Source organism: Vombatus ursinus, unplaced genomic scaffold, assembly GCF_900497805.2.
Source record: "Vombatus ursinus unplaced genomic scaffold, bare-nosed wombat genome assembly UNPS02004577.1, whole genome shotgun sequence".
NCBI lineage: Eukaryota > Metazoa > Chordata > Mammalia > Diprotodontia > Vombatidae > Vombatus > Vombatus ursinus.
This window is the reverse complement of record NW_020944355.1, coordinates 412,461-432,007: the sequence shown is the minus strand read 5'-3', so window position 1 is coordinate 432,007 and position 19,547 is coordinate 412,461. Positions and strand designations below refer to the sequence as shown.

Here is a 19,547-nt window from a genome sequence, read left to right as displayed (position 1 = left end):
TTCTCTGTGAATGTTTGTCTCCTTCTCTGTGAGAGTGAGTGAGACATTCCACAGAAAAGCCAGCAGGGGAGGGTGGAGATTCAGGCCTAGATCGTGGGGAAGCCTAGCTCTGAGGCCTGATTCTTGGTGCTTTCAATCGGGATGAGCCACAGGCCAGCCCCAAGCCAGCAGAACAATGCACTCACAGGGATCATGTAGGGCACACTCATTTTTCATAAAGTTTCAAGATTTCATTTCGTATGATGGGGGGAGGGTTAGCAGGGGTGGGGGAGGCCGAACGAGGCAGTATGGCCAGCCAGGGTGACTACACGGGAAAAGGCCATGAAGGCCAAGGCTCATCCCAGCCAGCTGTGCTATGCTGTTGCAAGGGCACTCTGGGTGGGGGTGGAGGGGGAGGCCTGCTGCCCCAGCTCCTGCATTCTAGTCTGTGGCAGGTGGGCACTGTGGGAAAGCCAACTGGATAGACTATTCTCTCCAGGGCAACAGTCCTCCGACCCTGAGGGGATGTCCCCTACTTCCTGGCTCACCACACTGCAGAAAAGGGACTGGTGCCAGCTCAAGCCCTCTTGGTGCTGGCACAAGGCCTGCAGCCAGGGGAAATGGGCTCCTTTGACCATCAAGCCTCTGCCTCATCAAATCCCAGGCTTCCTCTAAGGCAGCTCAGCTGCTGCCTCCTACACACAAAGCCTTTCCTGCCTCCCCCACCCCCACCATGATTCCCATGATCTCCCTCTCAAAATAACTTTGCATTTACTGTGTATTCCCTTGGTAAGATGTGAGCGGGAGGCTTAACTTCTCTGGGCCTCAGTTTCCTCACCTGTAAGATGCAGGGGTTGGTCTAAGTGACCTCTAAATCTGAAATCCTAAACCCCTCTGGTTGGCATTTAAAGCCTTTCACCATCTGCTCCAACCTATCTTTTTGGAGCAATACTCTTCCCAGCAATATTTTTATTTAATGTTTTCATTATCCAACAATGTTCCCTGGATGTGACATTCAATCTCCCACCTCCATATCTTTGAACAGACATGGCACCTCCTCCAAGAGGCCACTCCTAATCCCCTCAGCTGGAATGCCCCACTCCCTGAAATGAAGAATAACTAGTTTACATCGGCTCATTCGATCCTCTCAACAGCCCTACCAGATAGGCCCTGTTGTTAGCCCCATTCTGCAGATAAACTGAGACAGACAGAGATTAAGTTACTTGCCCAGGGTCACACCACTAAGAATTGTCTGAGATGGGATTTGAACTCAGGCTTTCCTGACTGCAGGCCCAGTACTCTAGCCACCGTGGCACCCCCTCCCAGCCTGCATTTTATAATCTATATTTTCTCTCTTACTTAGAGCCTTGCATGGCATATCTCCCCAGCAGAACAGAAGCTCCTGGAGGGCAGGGCTATCTTACCTTTGGTGCTGTCAAACTGAATTGAATGCAACTTGTGGGGACACTTGCCCACCCCACCCCACCCCCATTGCAGTACGGCTGGAACCTGGAAAGAGTCCTAAAGCAGTAGCAACTTTTGCTGGTGTTTTAATGAGCAGCAACATTACTGATTAGTCACTCAAAGTCTACTTAAACAGTAAGCCAGTCATCCCCCATCATAAGGGGAAAAGCGTGCAAAGAGCAGCCTCTAAGTAGATCATGTTTCTTTGAAAATTGTATTTTAGACCAAAGAACCACAGCAGAGAGCTTTCTGGGTTCTAATTAGCATCACAAAGGGAACACCACAAGGTTAATAAGAGCGGGAGTAGCCTGGTGCCAGCCTCAACCACATTAGCCACTGAGATTGATTGCCGCCCCCCCCCCGCCCCCCGAAACTCGGAAGTGCCTGGGTGCCGCTTTGATTCTTACCCCTTCCCAGGGGCTAACCAGAGGAGGGCTCCCTCTCACCCTTTGCCCATGCCAGCCTGGGCCTCTTTTACTATCCACTTACTCAGTGTGAAGCAGGATTGGAACTCACTAACTCCAAGTCTAGGACTCCTTCCTAGCTGGGTGACCTTGGGCAAGACACTTCATCTCTAACTGTCTGTTTCCTCATCTATTCAATGGAAATAATAATAGCACTCACCTCACAGAATGATTATTATTATGACCATCCCCTTGGCTTTGACTAGCTCACTAGCCCTTTGGGGCAGCAGTCACCCTTCTAGAAAACAGACATGACATTTACAGGATCATAGACAGAGCAGGAAACTGAGACCTCCAGAAGTAGTTTGCCCAAGATCACTCAGGTAGGACACTTGGTCACTGTTCTAAAGCATGCCTCCCAATGACTTTTGGATCCCAGAATAAAAGTACTGATTGCTCTACTATCTGTAATAATGCTCGGTCCCACAGTTCAAAAACATGTCTTTCCATTTACATATTAGCGATAGGGCAGCTTCTGGGCCTACCTCGACTTAGTTTATCAACAGCCGCAACCTGCCTTTTACAAGCTGGAGGCATGGGCCTTTTCCAAGAAGCTGATTTTTAAATTAAATTAAAATCCAAACCAGTCTTTTGGTTCACCTCCCAGATTAGAGCAACTGACAGCCTCATTAATGATTAAAAACAGCAGGTGGGGAGGTTCTGGAACAGGTTGACCAGCCTAAAGAGGGTGGAAACAGCCTCCGTCCTCATTTCCCTCTTTGCCATTTGTGAAAGAGAAGAGGGGAGTCTATTGTTCAGCCAGGCTGGCAGTGTGGCAGAGGAGAAGGGGGTGGGGAGGAGCCAGTCCCAGCTGGAGTACCCATTCTTCCCCAGGCTGAGGTGGGATCCCTGAGGAGGGGTGACAGGTGCTCCAAGGGGGGCAGAGCTGATCAGTCCAACAAGCCTCTGGCAGAACAAGCAACGGCTGGTGCCCTGAAGGGCCTTCACTTCTCCAGAGGGAAGACAATGTGGCCATAGAAAAACATAGACACGATCATTCGAGGAAGAATATGGTACTGCCAACTAAGGGGGGGAAGGGAGATGGCACCGGAGTGAGCCTTTGAGGAAGCTGGGAGGCAAGAAGGGAGGGTGGTCCAGGCTGTGCAAAAGCAGGATATCAGAGTGCTAAGTTCAGAGAAGAGCAAGGAAACCCAATTGGCTGGAGCTGAGAGGCCATGATGGGGAATCCATGATGGGGAATAATGTGCAGTAAGCCAGAAAAGCCAGAGCTAGACTGTGATTGGCATTAAGAGGCAAGCTAAAGAGTTTGTCTTTTATCCTGGAGGCAATAGGGAGCCATGGCAGTTTCCTGACCAGGGGAGTACCTCAGTCAGATGCGTGCTTTGGGAAAATTCTTGTTGGCAACTGTGTGAAGGAAGGATTAGATTGGGGAAAGACTGAAAGCAGGTAGCTGTTGCAAGAGACCAGGTGAGAAGCAATAAGGCCTGAACTTGGGTCGGGGATACGTGAGCAAAGAGAAGGAGGGCAGATGGGATGGATAGCTGGGCTGGGAGGAGACACCACAGATCTCTTTGAACTCTTGCCTGGAACCCTACAGTCATGGATTATTACTAACTCAGTAAGCCAAGTGGCTCCAAGGGAACCTAGCAGCCCCTATGTCCTGATCTCTCTAAAGTGAGCAGCCCCAGAATACTTGTGCACCCTTTGAACCAAAGCAGAGCTCAAATCTGCTCAGCAGGACCTAGGCTATTAACTGGGAAGCGCCTAGAGCTAAATCGACTGTGAGGGTTATAACTTCACCCAGTGCACTGAGAGCAAGGCACCAGAAGAGACCCATTCCTGTTAGGGGGCCGACCCTGATGCCCAGATGCCGGGCAAGTACAAAGGCTTCAACTCCACACAAATCAGCACCGTCGATTGTTCCAGATTTAATAGCTTGCATGTTCATTGTCTAAACTGTAGTAAAGGGTAATGGAGGAGAACCACTGCTTCTGTTTCCTAGGGACCCCACCCAAAACAAGCGCCTCTCAGGAGGCCACCCCAGGGTGCCCAAACTCTGAATGTAAGTTCATTATCTGCCCGAGTCCCTTGTTACCTGCAGGATACCAGGCCTTTCCAATCTCCTCTACCACAGACGGAAGGCACGCTTGGGCCCATCCACCATGTCAGAGACCTCTGACCTACACCTGCTAGAACGCAGCCAGATGGTTACGAGGAATCCTGAAGCCCCTTCCCACGAGGGCTGGGGCAAAGGGGTAGGGATGTATACAATGGAAACATCCATCCACAAAGGAATCTGGGAAGCTGATATGATAAATCATGGACCAACCTCTTGGTTCCAAAGCACAAGCAAGTATTGGCTTTCATAGGAATCCTAGATTCCAAGGGGGAAGGGACTCGAAAGGTCAGCTGGTCCAACTTGAACTTCAACCAGGATGAATTCTGATGTCTGGTTGGTTGCAGAGGGGTCAATTAGTCCCAGGCTACCTGGGGATCTTAAGGGTCCACTCTCAAACAGACACCCTAGAGAAAGAGGCTGAACAGGGGGCCCGTTAAATGACTAAAGATACCTTCTTCCATCTGGTGGTGCCAGGCTTGCCAACCTGGCTTGGAGCCAATTACACTCAGAGAGGAGTGAAGACAGCTGCCTTCCCCAGAGAGGAGGCAAGAGCTCTGGATCCGGAGTCCAAGGCAGGTCCTGGGTTAATATCCTGCCTATGACACAATCATGCTGCCTAGGACCAGTCTCTTCCCTTCCCTGGGACTGTTTCCTCATCTACCAAAGTAGGGAGTTGGGCTCTGATGGGCTCTAAGATTCCTTCCAAGCCAGGAACTCTGATTCTGGGCCCCTCTGTGGTGCCTAAATCCAAGGTCACAGAGGAGGAGGGCAACCTCACAATTGACTCAGAAGGGGTACATACAAATGGAGGTAGAAAGTTTGGAGAGGAACTCCAGGTCTCGAGAGAGACAGGGAAAGCCAAGCCCCCCTTTCTGGGGTCCAGGAAGCCTGATAGAGACCAAGAGAGAACAAGAGATCTAGAGTGAGATGATCAGTGGGGATGAAACTCATCTTACTGGCACAGGCTTCTGCCAAGCACAGGTGCCCCAATGGTGTGCCAGGGACCTGGACATTCTGAATGATGATGGCATAACTATGCTATGACTGAAGCAAAATGGAGTTTCTCCCAGCTCTTAATTCTAGTCATGTCCCATTTTTTTCCATCATGGCAAAGTTACTGAACATGGCTCCGGGCCATGCCCATTGCCACAAAGAAAATAACATGGGCAAGAGAAAGCCAATGAGGAGGATAAGCCAAGCTTTTGATAGGGGAATATGTGACTTTAGATGGATTTCTGGGAGAGTGGGAAGATGGCTATGTTACCTGAGTCCCTAAGTAATGATTCCCCAGCAAAAGAACTACTCCTCATTTCCTGTGCTCCTGTTGGCTTCATCCATTAGTCATGGTGCCCCATGGATTAATGGATAGACCCTCCCCCCACAGGACAGAACTCTTCCTTCAGTGTGCCGTGTTGGAACCTGGCTGCCACTATCTATCCCTATGTAAAGGGCTCCCATCACATCCAAGTGTCCCTTTAAATGCATTTTGCTTTCTCACTCAAACAATCTTAATCTCTTCATCGATCCCAAGCAGTCTGTTCCATACTGGTCAACTTGTGCTGTATTTTTAAATGGCCTCCATCCTCCACTACCTTCCACGGGCTCAGTAATATGGGACTTTATAACCCCAGGGACACAACTAGAGTGGGGTGACTAGGGCTTTCTCCTGAGACAGTGAAATGTAGAGGGCTGGACAGCACTAATCCTCCTCCAGCAGGGGAATAACAACTGAATTTAGCAAGAAGTTAGAAAGAATAATTAAAGTAGGAAGCTACCAGGTGGGGTACACCACACCCCAAGGGAATTCCTTCTGAGACATCTATGGGGATGTGGCCTTACTGTCTCCCAAGGTCTCTGTCAACCCCTGCCTCAACTGAACTTCTGTTAAAAAGTTGATTCAAGGATGCGTTAAACTTAACGTGCACTTAACGTGCTGCACGCCCAAGTCTGGACGTGCTCTCTGAAACTTGCCCCCGGCATAAAAGGTGCTGTTAACAGCCATCATAACCCATGAAAGCCCTGGCTTGCTCTCATCTTCAGAGTTGTTGAGTCACTTGCCACCCATCTTTGCTTCTTCCACAAGTGGGTTTTGAGGCAGTTCCAAGTTCAGAGTGGGCTAGAAAAGCATTTCAACATACCGGGAGCCCTATAGAATATATGGGACCGTTCCTCTCATCCTGTATGCAGGCAGGACTGAATTGGAGGCAGACCCATCTGAAACGAGCTTCCAGACAAACTTGCCGGTGCCAAAAGGAGGACACAAAACAACCGCTAGCAGCCAGGCTTCCCTTACTTACAGACAACTTTTATCCCCGCGACTGACTTGCCAATAAAATATAAATGATGCTTTGGAAGGAGGCCAGTTTGGAAAAAGGGCGATGTGGATGGAGTAAAGGAAAGCCCTCACCTGTCACTTTTCTCACCTGCCCAGCACTTTCGGAGATGAAAGGTGGATGGTAGTGGATGGGGCAGGGATGGGGGATGGTCTTTGGCTGAGCATCAGAGACCTAATAGGGCAGGTTAAAGGTGCAGTCTCTTCTGTGGTGTTGATGAACCCCCTCCTCCCAAACCAGTGGGACAAGCAAAGGAGCCTGGCTCCCTCATCCTGTGAGGGCGCTGACCAAGGATGAGCAGCATGGCCAACATGCAGGTGTCAGCTAAAAGCACACTGGGAAAAGACAAGCCATAGGGTTACAGACCTCCAAGGGCACCCCATCCAGACCCCTTCGTTTTACAGCTGAGCACACTAAGACCCAGAAAGCTTGAGTGACTTGCCCAATATCACACAGAGCTGCGATTCAAACCAGCTCCTCTGACTCCAAGGCAGGGCTCTTTCCCTTCTGCTCCAATGAGGCTGACACTGTTCAAAACCTAAAAGCAAATGGTGTGGATCAAGAGATAATCCAGTATCATTCTCTCATTGAAAAGGACATAATAATCGTTGGAAAGCGTGCAAAGTGCTTTCAACACATTGTCTCACTTGAACCTCACAACAACCTTTTGATATTGGGACTAGAGATATTAGTACCCTCGTTTTATACATGAAGAGACTGAGGCTGAGAGAAGGGAAATGACTAGCTTAGGCTCACACAGAAGTGGGTTTTGAGTCCCTAGCATTGTGACATGAAGTCCAGTCTCTGACTTCTGGGAAGACCCTCCTGCTGGACTTTCCTTTGTTTTTTTTTTTTTTGAACACAGAATTGTTCAGCTTTTTACTAAATTAACCTCAAGATCTTCTCATGGTGTGAATTGTTTTTGTATATATATTTTTAAAAAGCAATTCATAGCCTGATAGGGTCCGAGATTTCGAGTTGGAAGGAATCTTTGGATGTCAGCTAATCAAGTGCCTTTATTCTACATAGGAGGAAACTGAGACCCAGAGACATTAGGCAATTTGCTCAAATCCATCAAGACAGTGAACATTGGAGCTAAGATTCGAACCAAGCTAGAACCAATGGAGAAAACAATTTCACTTTCAGTATTAATAATGGCAATATCTGGCACATTCAGTGACCTAGTGGCTTATAGATAATAATTATCTGCATCATTTAGGGTATATGCAGTCATAGATTAGGGGGCCTTAGATAATGAGTGCCATATGCCTCAGGCAAAGTGAAAGGATGCCCGACTGAAGGCGTGAAAATCCTTTCTACAGTTGTATGGTCATTGGACACATCCATTCCTATGGTAAAGTAATTAAACTTTGTCAGCTGGTATGTTTGTCAGGGAATTAAGGCACTACCAAAAAAAATCCAACATTCTGTACAAGCAGAACTGGGGGTGGAGGAGGGGCATAACTACATGAATTGCAAAATAGTATATACAGCCACAAAGATGCTAATTCAGGTCCTAGGGGAGCTAATCGACCTCTTTGTTGAAGTCAAGATAAAACTTTTTGACAGTGAATGCTCATCTGATAAAATGGAATTTTCAATGACTCTGCCTAACATCTGGCTGGGTGCTGGCACTCTGAACACCCAGAGGCCTGCTTGGCAGGGTGGGAACATGGTCTAGGTGGAGCAGTCCTCCCATTTCACCAAGAGACTAATTGAAAGGAGTTGGGGCACAGGTAGATAAGGGAGCGAGCAGGAGGGATATTCAGGTACCTGTTCAGCATTTTGTTAAAAGGCAGGAGGAGAGGCAATTGCAAACGTGGGGGGCGGATTGAGGTGGGGGGAAGGTGAATGTCAAGAGTATAAAGGTCTTAATGCGGACCTGTGCAGGAGAGGCTGGGATATGGCAGCAAGCTGCCTACCACACAGGCCTCCCAAGGTTGCTTTGTAACGGCAGTTGCAGTCATTGAAGATCTAATCCCCCGGCCCCATGTTTTAACCCAACAAACATGTTTGCTGAATGAAGTTTGGCTGATAAAACCAGAAAATAAAGTAGATGAGTAAAAAGGCCGAGCAAACAGCGCTCAGTCCATGGCCCACTGTGGCTCTTGGGCACTCTAGGTAGGTCTTCTTGGTAACAGTTCCTGAGCATGTCTGTCTGTGCTATCCATTTGGTGTCAATTAACAGGGGAGGGAAAACAATCCAACGTTGTAATGAACTCCGTATTAGAGCAATGAGAGTCATCTTTTCGGCTGATGAATTTATAATCAATAATTAAGATCATAAGGTAAGAGAGACTGGGTGGGATTCTGTTTCAAAACAGACAAAATCACCGGGCATGAGACTAGAATTGACAAACTTGGGCTCCATTCCCTATGTGATAGCAGAGACTCCATTTAAATAAGCCTAATGGGGAATCTCAAGTCATGTCAAATAGGTCATCATCACAGAATCTCAGCTAGGAAGAGATGTCAGTGGCCAATGAGCCCAACCCCTACCCCCCAAAAGAGTTCCCCAGATCTCCAACTTCCCTGCCAAGTGACCTCCAGGGAGGGGCAGCACCATGGCCCCAGGCAGTGCAGGCCCCTTGTGGCCAGAACTCGCTGATAAGAAGGTCTGCCTGCTATGCAGCCTAAGCTGGCCTCTTCCAGCTTCTGCTGAGAGCTGGTCCTGATTCTGCCCTTTGGGGCCAAGCACAAGCCTAGACCCTCTTTCAGGTGATCCATCTTCAAATCTGAAGTCTTAAAGTCTCTAAGTCTTCTCTTCTCCAGACTAAGCATCCCAGGTTCCTTTAGCTGATCCCAGACATAACCCCTGACATCCATCGATTCAAAGCCAAACTCAGTCAAGGTGATAAACCCAGTGCATGAGGAGACAGTCAAGAAAGGAACAAACCTGGGCTCTTCCTTACTGGGCCCTCTCTTTATCAAGGATGCTCCCCGTACATAGAACATCTGTGGTGCTCCAGAAAGTAGTGGGGCTAAACAGGGCTGGCCAGGAGCCTTGGGGACTGTACCCAAGGCTAGAATTAAACTCCTTTGGGGGTAAACTAGGCAAAGTGTTAAGCTCAGGGGGGATCACTTATTTGTTTACAAGTCACTCCGAGGGCCCTGAGGAGAGGACATTCAAAAAACGCAATATTCTAGTGGGAAGAACGGGACAAAGTATTCTCGATCACCTTCTCTTCTAGATAGCCATGACAAAAAAGAGCTCACTAAGTAGCCACAATACTGAAGACAAACAGAGATATGTTACTTCATTGCACCAAAAAGAGCAATTTGGATTACTTTATCTGGGAACAATGGAACTGAACTTAGCCGGTTCATTGAGCCAGGGGCCTGTCCTAAGGCCTGCTGGGAGTGAGGCCAAGCCAGGAAGCTTCTCCCTCCTGGTCACCCAGGCTCAGTCCATCAAGATGTTTTGTTGATTTACCAACAGGGAGACAGAGAGGCTCCATGACACCTCTGTGCCATCTGCCCTCGGAAGGCCCGTGGTCTCTGTATTCTGGGGCTGAACTGATCAATTCTAGGCACTCACTTCCTTGAGCACAGAGTGCTCTCCAGTCACCAGATTTTTCAGAGAGCTGGCTGCAAACAAGAGGCTGGGATGGGATTTCTTCCCATGGTGCTTGCAACCTAAAGCACTTTGGCCCCGCAGGTGGCCGGAGTATGTCAGCCATTAGCCTTGGGGATCTCGTCCAACCTTTTTGCTAGGATAGGAAACCATAAAGACCAAGCCTGACAGGAAGCACTGAGTGCAGGGGCTTCCCAGGAAAATGGCCTCCAGCTCCAACACTCAGTTCTTCAGAACTCTGGCTCGTTTTAACATCTCATTCCTGCTCAAGGAAAAAATAAACGGATATACCAAATGACCATTCCCCCGGGATACCCCATCAGTTCACTGTCCAAATATGTGCAGAGGCCAGAGGCTAACATGCAATGAAAGAAATCAGGGCTAAGACCGACCTGTTCCATCTGCCTCCCACTGTGCCAGTCACGGCACTGTGCCCATGTGGCCAAACCTGAGAGAGAAGAAGCAGCTCCAGAGGGGTTGCTGACAATTGGGTTGGGACCATGGCAGGCCTGGAAAGCCCACAATCAGCCCGGGGTCTCCTCTGTACCCCATTTCCTGACATAGCCCAGCAACTGCAGGGTCCTTTGGGGGTCCCAGGGGCTGGGTTGGAACACTCTTTATTTAACTTGCATACAAGTTGTAGGCTCTGAACCTAGGAATCAGGGCATGCACCATAAAGGCAGAGACTATTTCTTTTCTGTCTTGGTAACTCTAGCACCTAACACAGGGCTTGAAACATAGGAAGCACTTACATTTTATTTCTTAAATTCAATTGAATTAGAGCTTCTGGGGGCTTTCACTGGCACAATCAGGACTCCACAGGGGCCTTGCCATATATACCTGCTCTCCCAGGTACCCTCCAGGTCCTCAGGCTGAGCCTGGGTCCAGAATAGACCCCTCCTGAGGTGGCAACAGGACAGAGCAGGGTGGGGCTTCACGAGGCTGCTTGTTGATGCTCTGAGGGGCCACTTTGTAATTGCCCCACTTGTAGTGAGTGGGCAAGGGAGCCTGTGGGACAAGTTCAGAACTGTATTGGAATTCACAGGTCTAAGGCATCAGACACATGCCATGGAGAGTCTCTGCAGGAGCCCAGTGTCTGAAACAGACGTCAGGTTCAAGGGGTCTGCGCCACGCTGTGGACCACCTTTGGGTGAGAAGTCCCAGCTTCCCAACCCTGGGCCTCTGCTGCAATTGGGCAACAATAAAGGAAGGTGCCATTGGATCAGAACAGCTTCTATACAGCTTGGGCGAGTACCACCAGATCATTTTAAATAAATCTCTTTAGAGGCAGCTTGGTGGCACCACAACAGATACAGGGTTGTGCCTAGAATCAGAATATCCTGAGTTCAAATACAGCCTCAGACACTAACTAGCTGTGTGACCCTGAGCAAGTCACTTAACCTCTATTTGCCTCAGTTTCCTCAACTGTAAAATGGGGATAATAACAGCACCTGCCTCCCAGGGTTGTTTTGAGGATCAAATGAGATACTATTTGTAAAGCATTTGGTGCAGTATCTGGCATACAGTAGGTGCTTAATAACTGCTTATCCTCTTCCTTCACCTTCTCCCTTATGAGCTGAGCCACACTGGTAGACCAGGTGCAACTTGTCAGATCCACCCTCTCAGAGACACCTTCTGCAATGTCTGCCACAGGATTGTTCTCTAGGGCCAGAAATAGCAGTGTTTGTGCCCAGGCAAGGACAAAACATACCCAAGGCAAACAATGGGAGTCATGACCTCAAATGTTTAAAGACAAATTCAACTCAGGGAGTAAGGAGGCAGAGCCCTGGGACACAAGGTCTCAATGTGGAGGGGGGGGGGCAGGGAGCCTGGATAGAGCGAACAGGATTGAGAGGGCCAAGGAAGAATTCACCCAAGAATGGTCGGGGGTGGGGGGTGGATGGAGAAGACCATCTGCCTCCTCCTTTAAGTAGTCATTCTTGCTAAGCACAAGTGTTCTCTGAATGTCAGTGCCCTGGTGAAATGCCCTTTATCACCCCACCCTACTTATGGTTCTGTTGTCCCAGCTGGGCAATAAGTAGGTACCGATAAAGAATAGGTCCATTCTTGGCCTCATTCCACTATAGAACACATTTTATCAAAAAAAAAAAAAACAAAAACAAAACACAACCCTTTTTGATATTAGTGAAAATCATTTTTCTAAGACACATAACTTGCAAATGATAGAGATCCAACTGAATCCTATGACATACTCTGAGAATGAAATTGGCCCTACTCCAGGTCTAGAGTTATAGAAATGTTTCATTTTTCCCCCTCTTTAGCCATGGTAAGGTTCAGTGGAAAGTGCCTTCTCAATTCAATTTGATTCAGCCACTGACCAATTAAGAAAGTTGGCAGAACCTAACGGGGAGGTGACCTCTCTACTGATTTCTTTCCCAAGGCGGGGGGGAGGAGAAGCTCTTTTTTAGTTTTGTTTGGGGGAGGTTGTTAAAGACTTTGCAAGAGAATCTATGATAACTCATTTTCCCCTGCTTTGGAAAGAAAACCTTTTGCTATAGAGATGAACACCCTTTATTTTCTCCCTTTGGCTTCATTTATGAAATCAAAACAAAAGCTTTAACTGATGTTTCCAGGGAAACAAAAAGAGTTGAAGCCCAGCCCATAATAGCCATATTCTGTCCCATCCTCCTCTAGTCCTTCAGCAGCCCGGCTTATCTCAAGAGATCTCTGTGCTTCCTGAGGCTCTGCTGAAGCCCAACCTCTGAATTGAGAAGGAAAGGCTATTTGCCGAGTATATTTGCATCAGTAAGATGTTTAAAAAGTGACATTTGCCCTCAAGTTCATCTGAGCTCCGAGGCGTGGCCTGGCTTGCCTTGTGGCCCTTGACAGAGTTCATAAAAAATCCTTGCTGAAGGATTGTGGCCCAGTTTCTAAAAACTGTCATGTTCCCCTGTTAGGATTATAATCCTCCATTGTCATCCATGTGGAGGCCATGGTCTTTGAAAGATCTTTCCAGTAGTGAGGATGGTTTTCATGGAACTATCCCCACTTTCATTCTGTGTCTATCCCCTGTCCTCCCGGATCCCTATCTGCATTTGCGAGAACGCTGAAGCCATATTTCTCCCCATGTGAAACCTCGTTAGCTCTGTATGGGGAGAGAGCCCCCATCTTTAGTTTCATTAACTCCATACTCTCGTCAGCTCAACTAATCAGCTAAATTCACATAGGAAACCTTGAATCCAAAGGGAAAGAGGGCCGTCACCCTGTGACAAAAGAGGCTTGGTGCCTCACACGGTTAGAAAATGGGAGACATGCAGTCGATGTGCTCAGCTTTTTAAAGAGTAGAACCAAGGGACAGCTAGGTAGCGCAGTAGATAGAGCACCGGCCCTGGATTCAGGAGGACCTGGGTTCAAATCCAGCCTCAGACACATAACACTTACTAGCTGTGTGACCCGGGGCAAGTCACTTAACCCCATTGCCTAGCCAAAAAAAAAAAAGAATAAAACCAGCTCCATTCCTTGTGCCTACCACCCACCTACAAGGAGACTGGTTCTTCATCAGGATCCCACAATCCTTCTCCATGCCTCCCTAGTGACCCCAGGGGGACCTTTCTGATCCCTATGCTGCCCCCTCCACTCCCTAGAGCACCAGATGTGGGGTTTGGGCTCCCTCAGCACTTACCATGGTCAGGCAGCTGAGCTCCCATGGAGGCGCCACTGGAATGCAGGACATCATTGACGGCCGTGTCGCAGTACAGGCCCCGCTGGATGTCATGCTCGCTATCAGTCTGGTCGCTCTCCTCATGTCCGCTGTCCTTCAGGCTATTCCCCTCCAAGTCCTTGAATGTGGAGCTGCTGGGTTGGAGAAAGAACAGTCATTTACTGTCATGGCAGGGCTGAGCAGGCAGGTCTCCTGTAACTGGGGATGATGTCATAGCCCTGAGGCCAGGCCAGCCCTTGGAATCTCTTTAATAGCTCCAACTCCGAATTGCCTTGGCTACCCCGCCATGGCAAACTTGCCCTTTCATTCATTCATCTTCAAATGCACTCCTATAGGCAACTAGAATTCCCTACGAATTGGAAACAATCACCACAAAGAGGGAGAATTACAGCAGGATTTGTTTCATCCTCATACAAACAAAGGATTGCTGCTGGTCTTCCAGAAAAAAAGGAAAGGGGATAGAAATTGGAAACCAAGGGAAAGGAGGCGCAGGGACTTCGGGTCAGCTTTGTAACTGAACAAAAAAAAAAAAAAAAGAAAACGAGAGGAAGGATAGAGAAGCCTGGTATGTGAAAGGTAGGGGAGATACCAGGGACAACAGAACTCTGGCTGGAAGTCCAGGGTCTCCCATCATGCCTGGAGTATCTATTTGGGTCAAGACCTGAGATTTTATTGCAATGGGGAACTCCCTGGCATGGATACCCACTCCATTGAAGCAGGTGAGCAACACCTCTATAACTTTTAAGCTTAGCGAGTGGTTCAGGGCGCTGTAAGGGTAGGTGACCTGCCCAGGGTCCCACAGCCAGCATATGTCAGAGGCAGGATTTGAACCCAGGGCTTCCTGACTGTATCTCTGCACACTGCTTAATAGACACTCGTTGAATTGAACTAAGTTCAGTTCAGAGAGAATTTGAGGCAAATGTCTCTTGGCTTATGTGAACCCAACCAGACAGAAAAGGTGCCAAAGCAGCCCCTGCCAAGAAGTGGCCCTTGCCGCCATCCCTGCTGCCACCATGCTTTAAGAAAAAGCATAGGGTACATCCAAGGAGGCCCATCTGCCATGCTGCTGTGGCTGCCAGCTAGCTGTGCTGTACCATAGGCCATCAGTTACACATCTGAAGTACCTCATGGGTAGCAGAATCCATCTCCCAGTACTGACCGGGAGTCGAGGGGAGCTGAGGCGCATGGGGGAATTCCAGTGAGCTCCACTAGACTATGGAAAAGGGACCTCCTATGGAGAGGACACTGTAATTCCACTTGATTGTCTCAGCCTGGAACCCTACCTGGCCTGGCTCCTAAGAGGCTCGGGTTGGTGGCATTCAGTCAGCGGCCTGGAAAGCATTACTGTTGACACAATGGAGCAACGGTCACCCTCTCCCCAGGATCAAAAGGAATCCTATTCAATCTAAGAATGGGGCAATGTAGCATAGAACTGGAAACAAAGCAGGTGCTTATGGAGCGAAGAATGGCTATACAGGTTGTGGGGCATGAAAGTCATGGACAATCACTGTGCCACAAAAACCAGTGAACCTGGAGAATGCAGAGAAGCACTCAGAGACTTACACGAATGGATGAAGAGTGAAGGAAGCTGAACCAGGAACACCGGTGCACAGCAACTACATTAACGGAAATGGAAAGGACGACAACAAACTGAAAGTTGTCGAATTATAATGACCAAGGTTGGCCTCTCTCCCTTCTTTGCCGAGTTGGAGGCTCTTTCCTGGCCTAGTGGAATATTTCATGGAACTTATCAATCAATAAGAGGCAGCTGGGTGGCTCGGTAGATAGAGAGCTGGGCCTGCAGTCAGGATGACTTGGGTTCAAATCCAGCCTCAAACACTTACTAGATGTGTGACCCTGGACAAGTCACTTCACTTTGCCAAGGAAACCCCATGGACAGGGTAGAAGCATCTGGCATGATACAATACTGGGTATTGGAGATTGGAGCTCAAACGGACCTCAGAAGCCATCTATTCCAGCCTCCTCATTTGACAGCTAAGGAAACTGAGGCCCAGAGAAGGAAAGTGCCTAGATTGGAACCCAGCACTCTCTCTACGCCTGTACCACGCTGTCTCCTGCCAGAAGGCTGCTAACCACAGATTCCAGAATTACAAGGAGAGACAGTCTGATTAAGCAAAGATCAGGAAATCCAGGGGTGGGAGTCCTTGAGATGAATGTCTGTGTGTGTTCCCCTATGCAAAAAGCAGGGAGTGGCGGTCACACCAGTTAACGTGCTGAGAACTCTGCTTGCCAGTCTGCCAGAATAAGACCCACTTGCCCTCATGCTGGGGGGGGCTTAATGAATGGAGCTGTGTAAGGTTTTGTAAGACCTAGAAGGAAAGATGCTGCAAATTATAGAGCAGCCTGGCAAATACCCTGAGCAAATAACAATTTATGTCCAGCATAAAAATTGCTGATTTCATTTTCTTTATTGCCTGTGTATCTCCTGGGGGAAGAAAGCCTTGAAAACCCATTAGTCAGATCTTAGCACTGATTCAGCCTTAAGCTAGAGGGAATCCTGTTCGACATATAAGGGTCCCAAAGGGGAAGGGCCAAGTCTTTCTAGGTGATTGAGTCTCTCTTATATATACATATGCATATACATATATATATATATATATAGTGTGTGTATGTGCACATGTGCGTACGCATATATGTATATGTATATGTGTGTATGTATATATATGTGTGTATATATGCACACATGCGTGCTTAATGAATATGTCTCAGAAATGACAGTGAGATGTTCTAGATGTTATTTGTAGGTGACAAACAGCTAATTGCATCAAGCCCCAGAAGACCATTAGAGCCTCCTAAATGAGATCCGTGATCACTCAAAAGAGTTTGGCCTAACCATCCATACAAGAGAATTCAAGTGGATGAAGAATGCCTATTGTCCAGATCATGATGTATATTTGGATGGACAGGCCATAGAGTAAGTCCACTAGTACATAGATCTTGGGCAGCAACTGAAAATGAGCAATGTGCTGGGCCCAGGTCTGAACAGGAGAAGGAAAGCAGGCTGGGTGGTCTTTGGAAAATTGCGTAATGCTTTAAGTGACCCCCAAGCTTCTTCCAAACCCATCTCTTTAGCATCAATATTCTTCTAGCAATGCTACATTGGCTGCGAGTCATAGAATCCCACAGTCTCTGAGGATCAATGGAGACGTTAATGGTGGGTATGAACATCAGCAGCACAAGATAAGAGAATTCAAGAGAAGAGACGTGATGTCAAGAGACAGATGGCTGTCAAGAGACAACAGCCTGGGTGCTCCACTGGTTCTAGGCAATATCTAGAGACACGCATATGGGGCGGCCCCCCTGGGGAGGCTTCCTGGGGGATATGTCTCAGAGTCCTGCAGGATGGGGTAGAGAGGTTACAGGGGCTTGCAATTCACCCTCTGGAGAGATGAGGAGGTCAGATTGTTATGATTTCCAAGTTATCTTCAAATGTTAACATTCCAGAATCTGTGTAACTGGGTGGTAATACCTTTTTAATAAAAGATCTCTGAGAGCTGGGCTAGGCCCCCCCCCCCCCACACACACACACTCACTCACTCACTAGCCGCAGGATCGCAGGATCTTGGGCAAATCATTTAACCTTGCCAAGTTTCAGTTTTCTCATCTGGAAACTGGAGGTATTAACTTTCATCTCCTACCTTGAAGGGTTATTGTGGGGCCCATCTGAAATCTGTGGCTAGGAGGTGCTTGGGAATCCTAGATTTTTAGAGGGATTGAAGCAGCTTGGGCCATGAGCCCCCAGTCCCTGGCTCAAGAAGCCCCCACTAATTCACTGCCTTGTTCATTTCCACCTGGTTAATTTCCATCCAGCTGCAGCTCTGAGCCCTGCCTGCTACCCCTCCCCAATCAAGGCCCAGCAGGAGAGAATGGAGGACTTTCACAACAGGTGTAAAGTGCTGTTAGTGGGCTTAATCACTCAGAGGAGCAGGAAGAAAATCAAAGTCACATGTGGACCCTCTGAGATGCTTTTCCTGGAGGGCTCTTGGTGGCCCCGGGATGTCACATAGAGCTTTAATAAGGTTACACTGCCATTATTTCATTTGGTCCCTGCAACAGCCCTTGGAGGCAGGCAGTGACAGCATTAGGAGCTCCAGGTTCCAGATGAGGAAACTGAGGCTCACCAAGGTGCAGTTATTTGTTCCAGGGCCCAGGGCTAGCCCGTGTGAGGGTGGGGGACTCCACCCTAGTTGGCTCAGGCATCGAATGAACAGCTCCGACTCCAGAGTCCTGGCCAGCTCCCTGAGGAAGGTCCAGTTGTGCTAGAGAAAGACAGCTGCCACAGGTCATGGGCTCGAGGTCACTGACTGAGAAGATGACCAGCTGCTAGTGAATGTCAACTGCTGAGGCTCAGGAAGTAGTGGCCAGGACTCATACCCCCAGGGCTGGAAAGCAAGAAGAGCCGGGAGACCCATCCTCAAAGTTGTCCAGATTTTTATTTTAATGCAAAATAAACGGAGCTTGAAATGTTTAGATGAAGATCCAGTGATGGGGTTCAGACTTGCCTCAGAAGGGAACATTTCCCAAGCACGGACATGGGTCTGCAGGAAGCCACATGCTGTGCATTGTTTGATCGTGTTTAGCTTGTTTTTTTTTTTTTTTATTCAGCGTTAGCCCCTACTCTCCTACATCTTCCACACATTTAGTGTTTGAAATGCAATGTTAAGGCCCCTGAAAGCTATCACAGACAGGTTTCCCTGGAACTTTGCTGCCAAAATGCTTTGTCCCCAATCATTCAGTCCCGAGAAGACCCAGGGCTTCAAAGCCCCAAAGAAGGACATGAACCAGATTCATTATGTTATAAAACCTTCTGGTACCTCCACAGTAACCAAGTGGACCACCTGCCATCTTCAGCGCTGCTATCCCACAAATGGGAAGCTAAAAAAATGCAGGCTTCTCCAACCTCTCAAATGTTTCCTTTTCAATTAAAGTGGCCGCTAGGAAAATGCTGCTACCTTGGATTTCAGGCAGAATCAGGAGAGACTGTCCATTGTCACAGTCACATTTTGGGTGAAAACCAAGCCAAAACAAGACCCTTTATCAAGTTCACTGGGTCTGGAACTGGGGACCAGGTCACCTCTTCCCTGCACGCCCTTAGGACAGTTCCTTAACCACTCTGAGCCTTAGCTTCCCAATCTCAAAAATGAGGATTTTGGACTCAATGGTCCCTATAAACCTATGACCCAGGAACAATGAAAACTGGATGTTTCTAGGGAGTTTCAGAGCTCTGGTTGAACCTCACTCATCGCCAAATCCAAGTGGTGGGATGGCTGTGCCATTTCATCTCTCCAGTGTACAGTGAGGGGTTCAGTGGGTGGGAATCGGGACTTGGAATAGGCAAGATCTGAGTTCCAATCCTGCCTCCAACAGTTACTAGTTGTGTGACCCTGGGCAAATTACTTCACTGCTCTAAGCCTCACATTCCTATCCATAAGATGGAGAGAACAACAAGAAGAAGAATATTTGTGTAGTCACTACCTCACAGGGTTGTTGGGAGGCCAAACAAGTTCGGGTTTGCAAAGGACCCGACAGTTTGAAAGTGCTATTGAAATGTTGCTTATCATTATGAATAATATTAGGAAGCGGAGAATTGGGCATTCATGGAGAGCTAGGATGAAGAGAGTTGCTGGGAATAGCAAATCAAAGTTCTCAGACCTCTGCCAGCTGAGCAAATCACAGTCGTGCTCTTCAGAAGTCTACAGCTGAACCCTGTCTTCAAGATTCCTGGGCCTCCAGGAAGGCTGAGTACAAGGCTAGTAAGTGTTCTGAGCAAGAGAAGAGACTGCTTTCAAAAATGACCATCCAAAAGGCCTCATTCCCTGGCAGCTAGTGGAAATGTCTGTGACAAGCCCACGTTTCCCCTTTAGGGATCCAGGCTACAAACCCAATTCCCCACCATGGCAGTTTTCCTGAGAAAAGGCAGATTTTGAAGAAGGTGCTGTGTTGAGGCCCG

The 19,547-nt window shown here is 48.3% G+C and overlaps 1 protein-coding gene across 3 annotated transcripts in view; it reads right to left on the bottom strand.

Annotated features, from left to right (window-relative positions):
* PCDH19 (protocadherin 19) overlaps positions 1-19,547 on the bottom strand; it is a 119,313-nt gene that overhangs the window by 26,532 nt on the left and 73,234 nt on the right. For 2 of the 3 annotated variants that reach the window (XM_027838204.1, XM_027838215.1), the window contains one exon: positions 13,538-13,710. In XM_027838204.1, coding sequence (XP_027694005.1) covers positions 13,538-13,710 — 173 coding nt within the window. The remainder of the gene's footprint in view (positions 1-13,537; positions 13,711-19,547) is intronic. The other variant, XM_027838225.1, reaches the window with a different exon arrangement.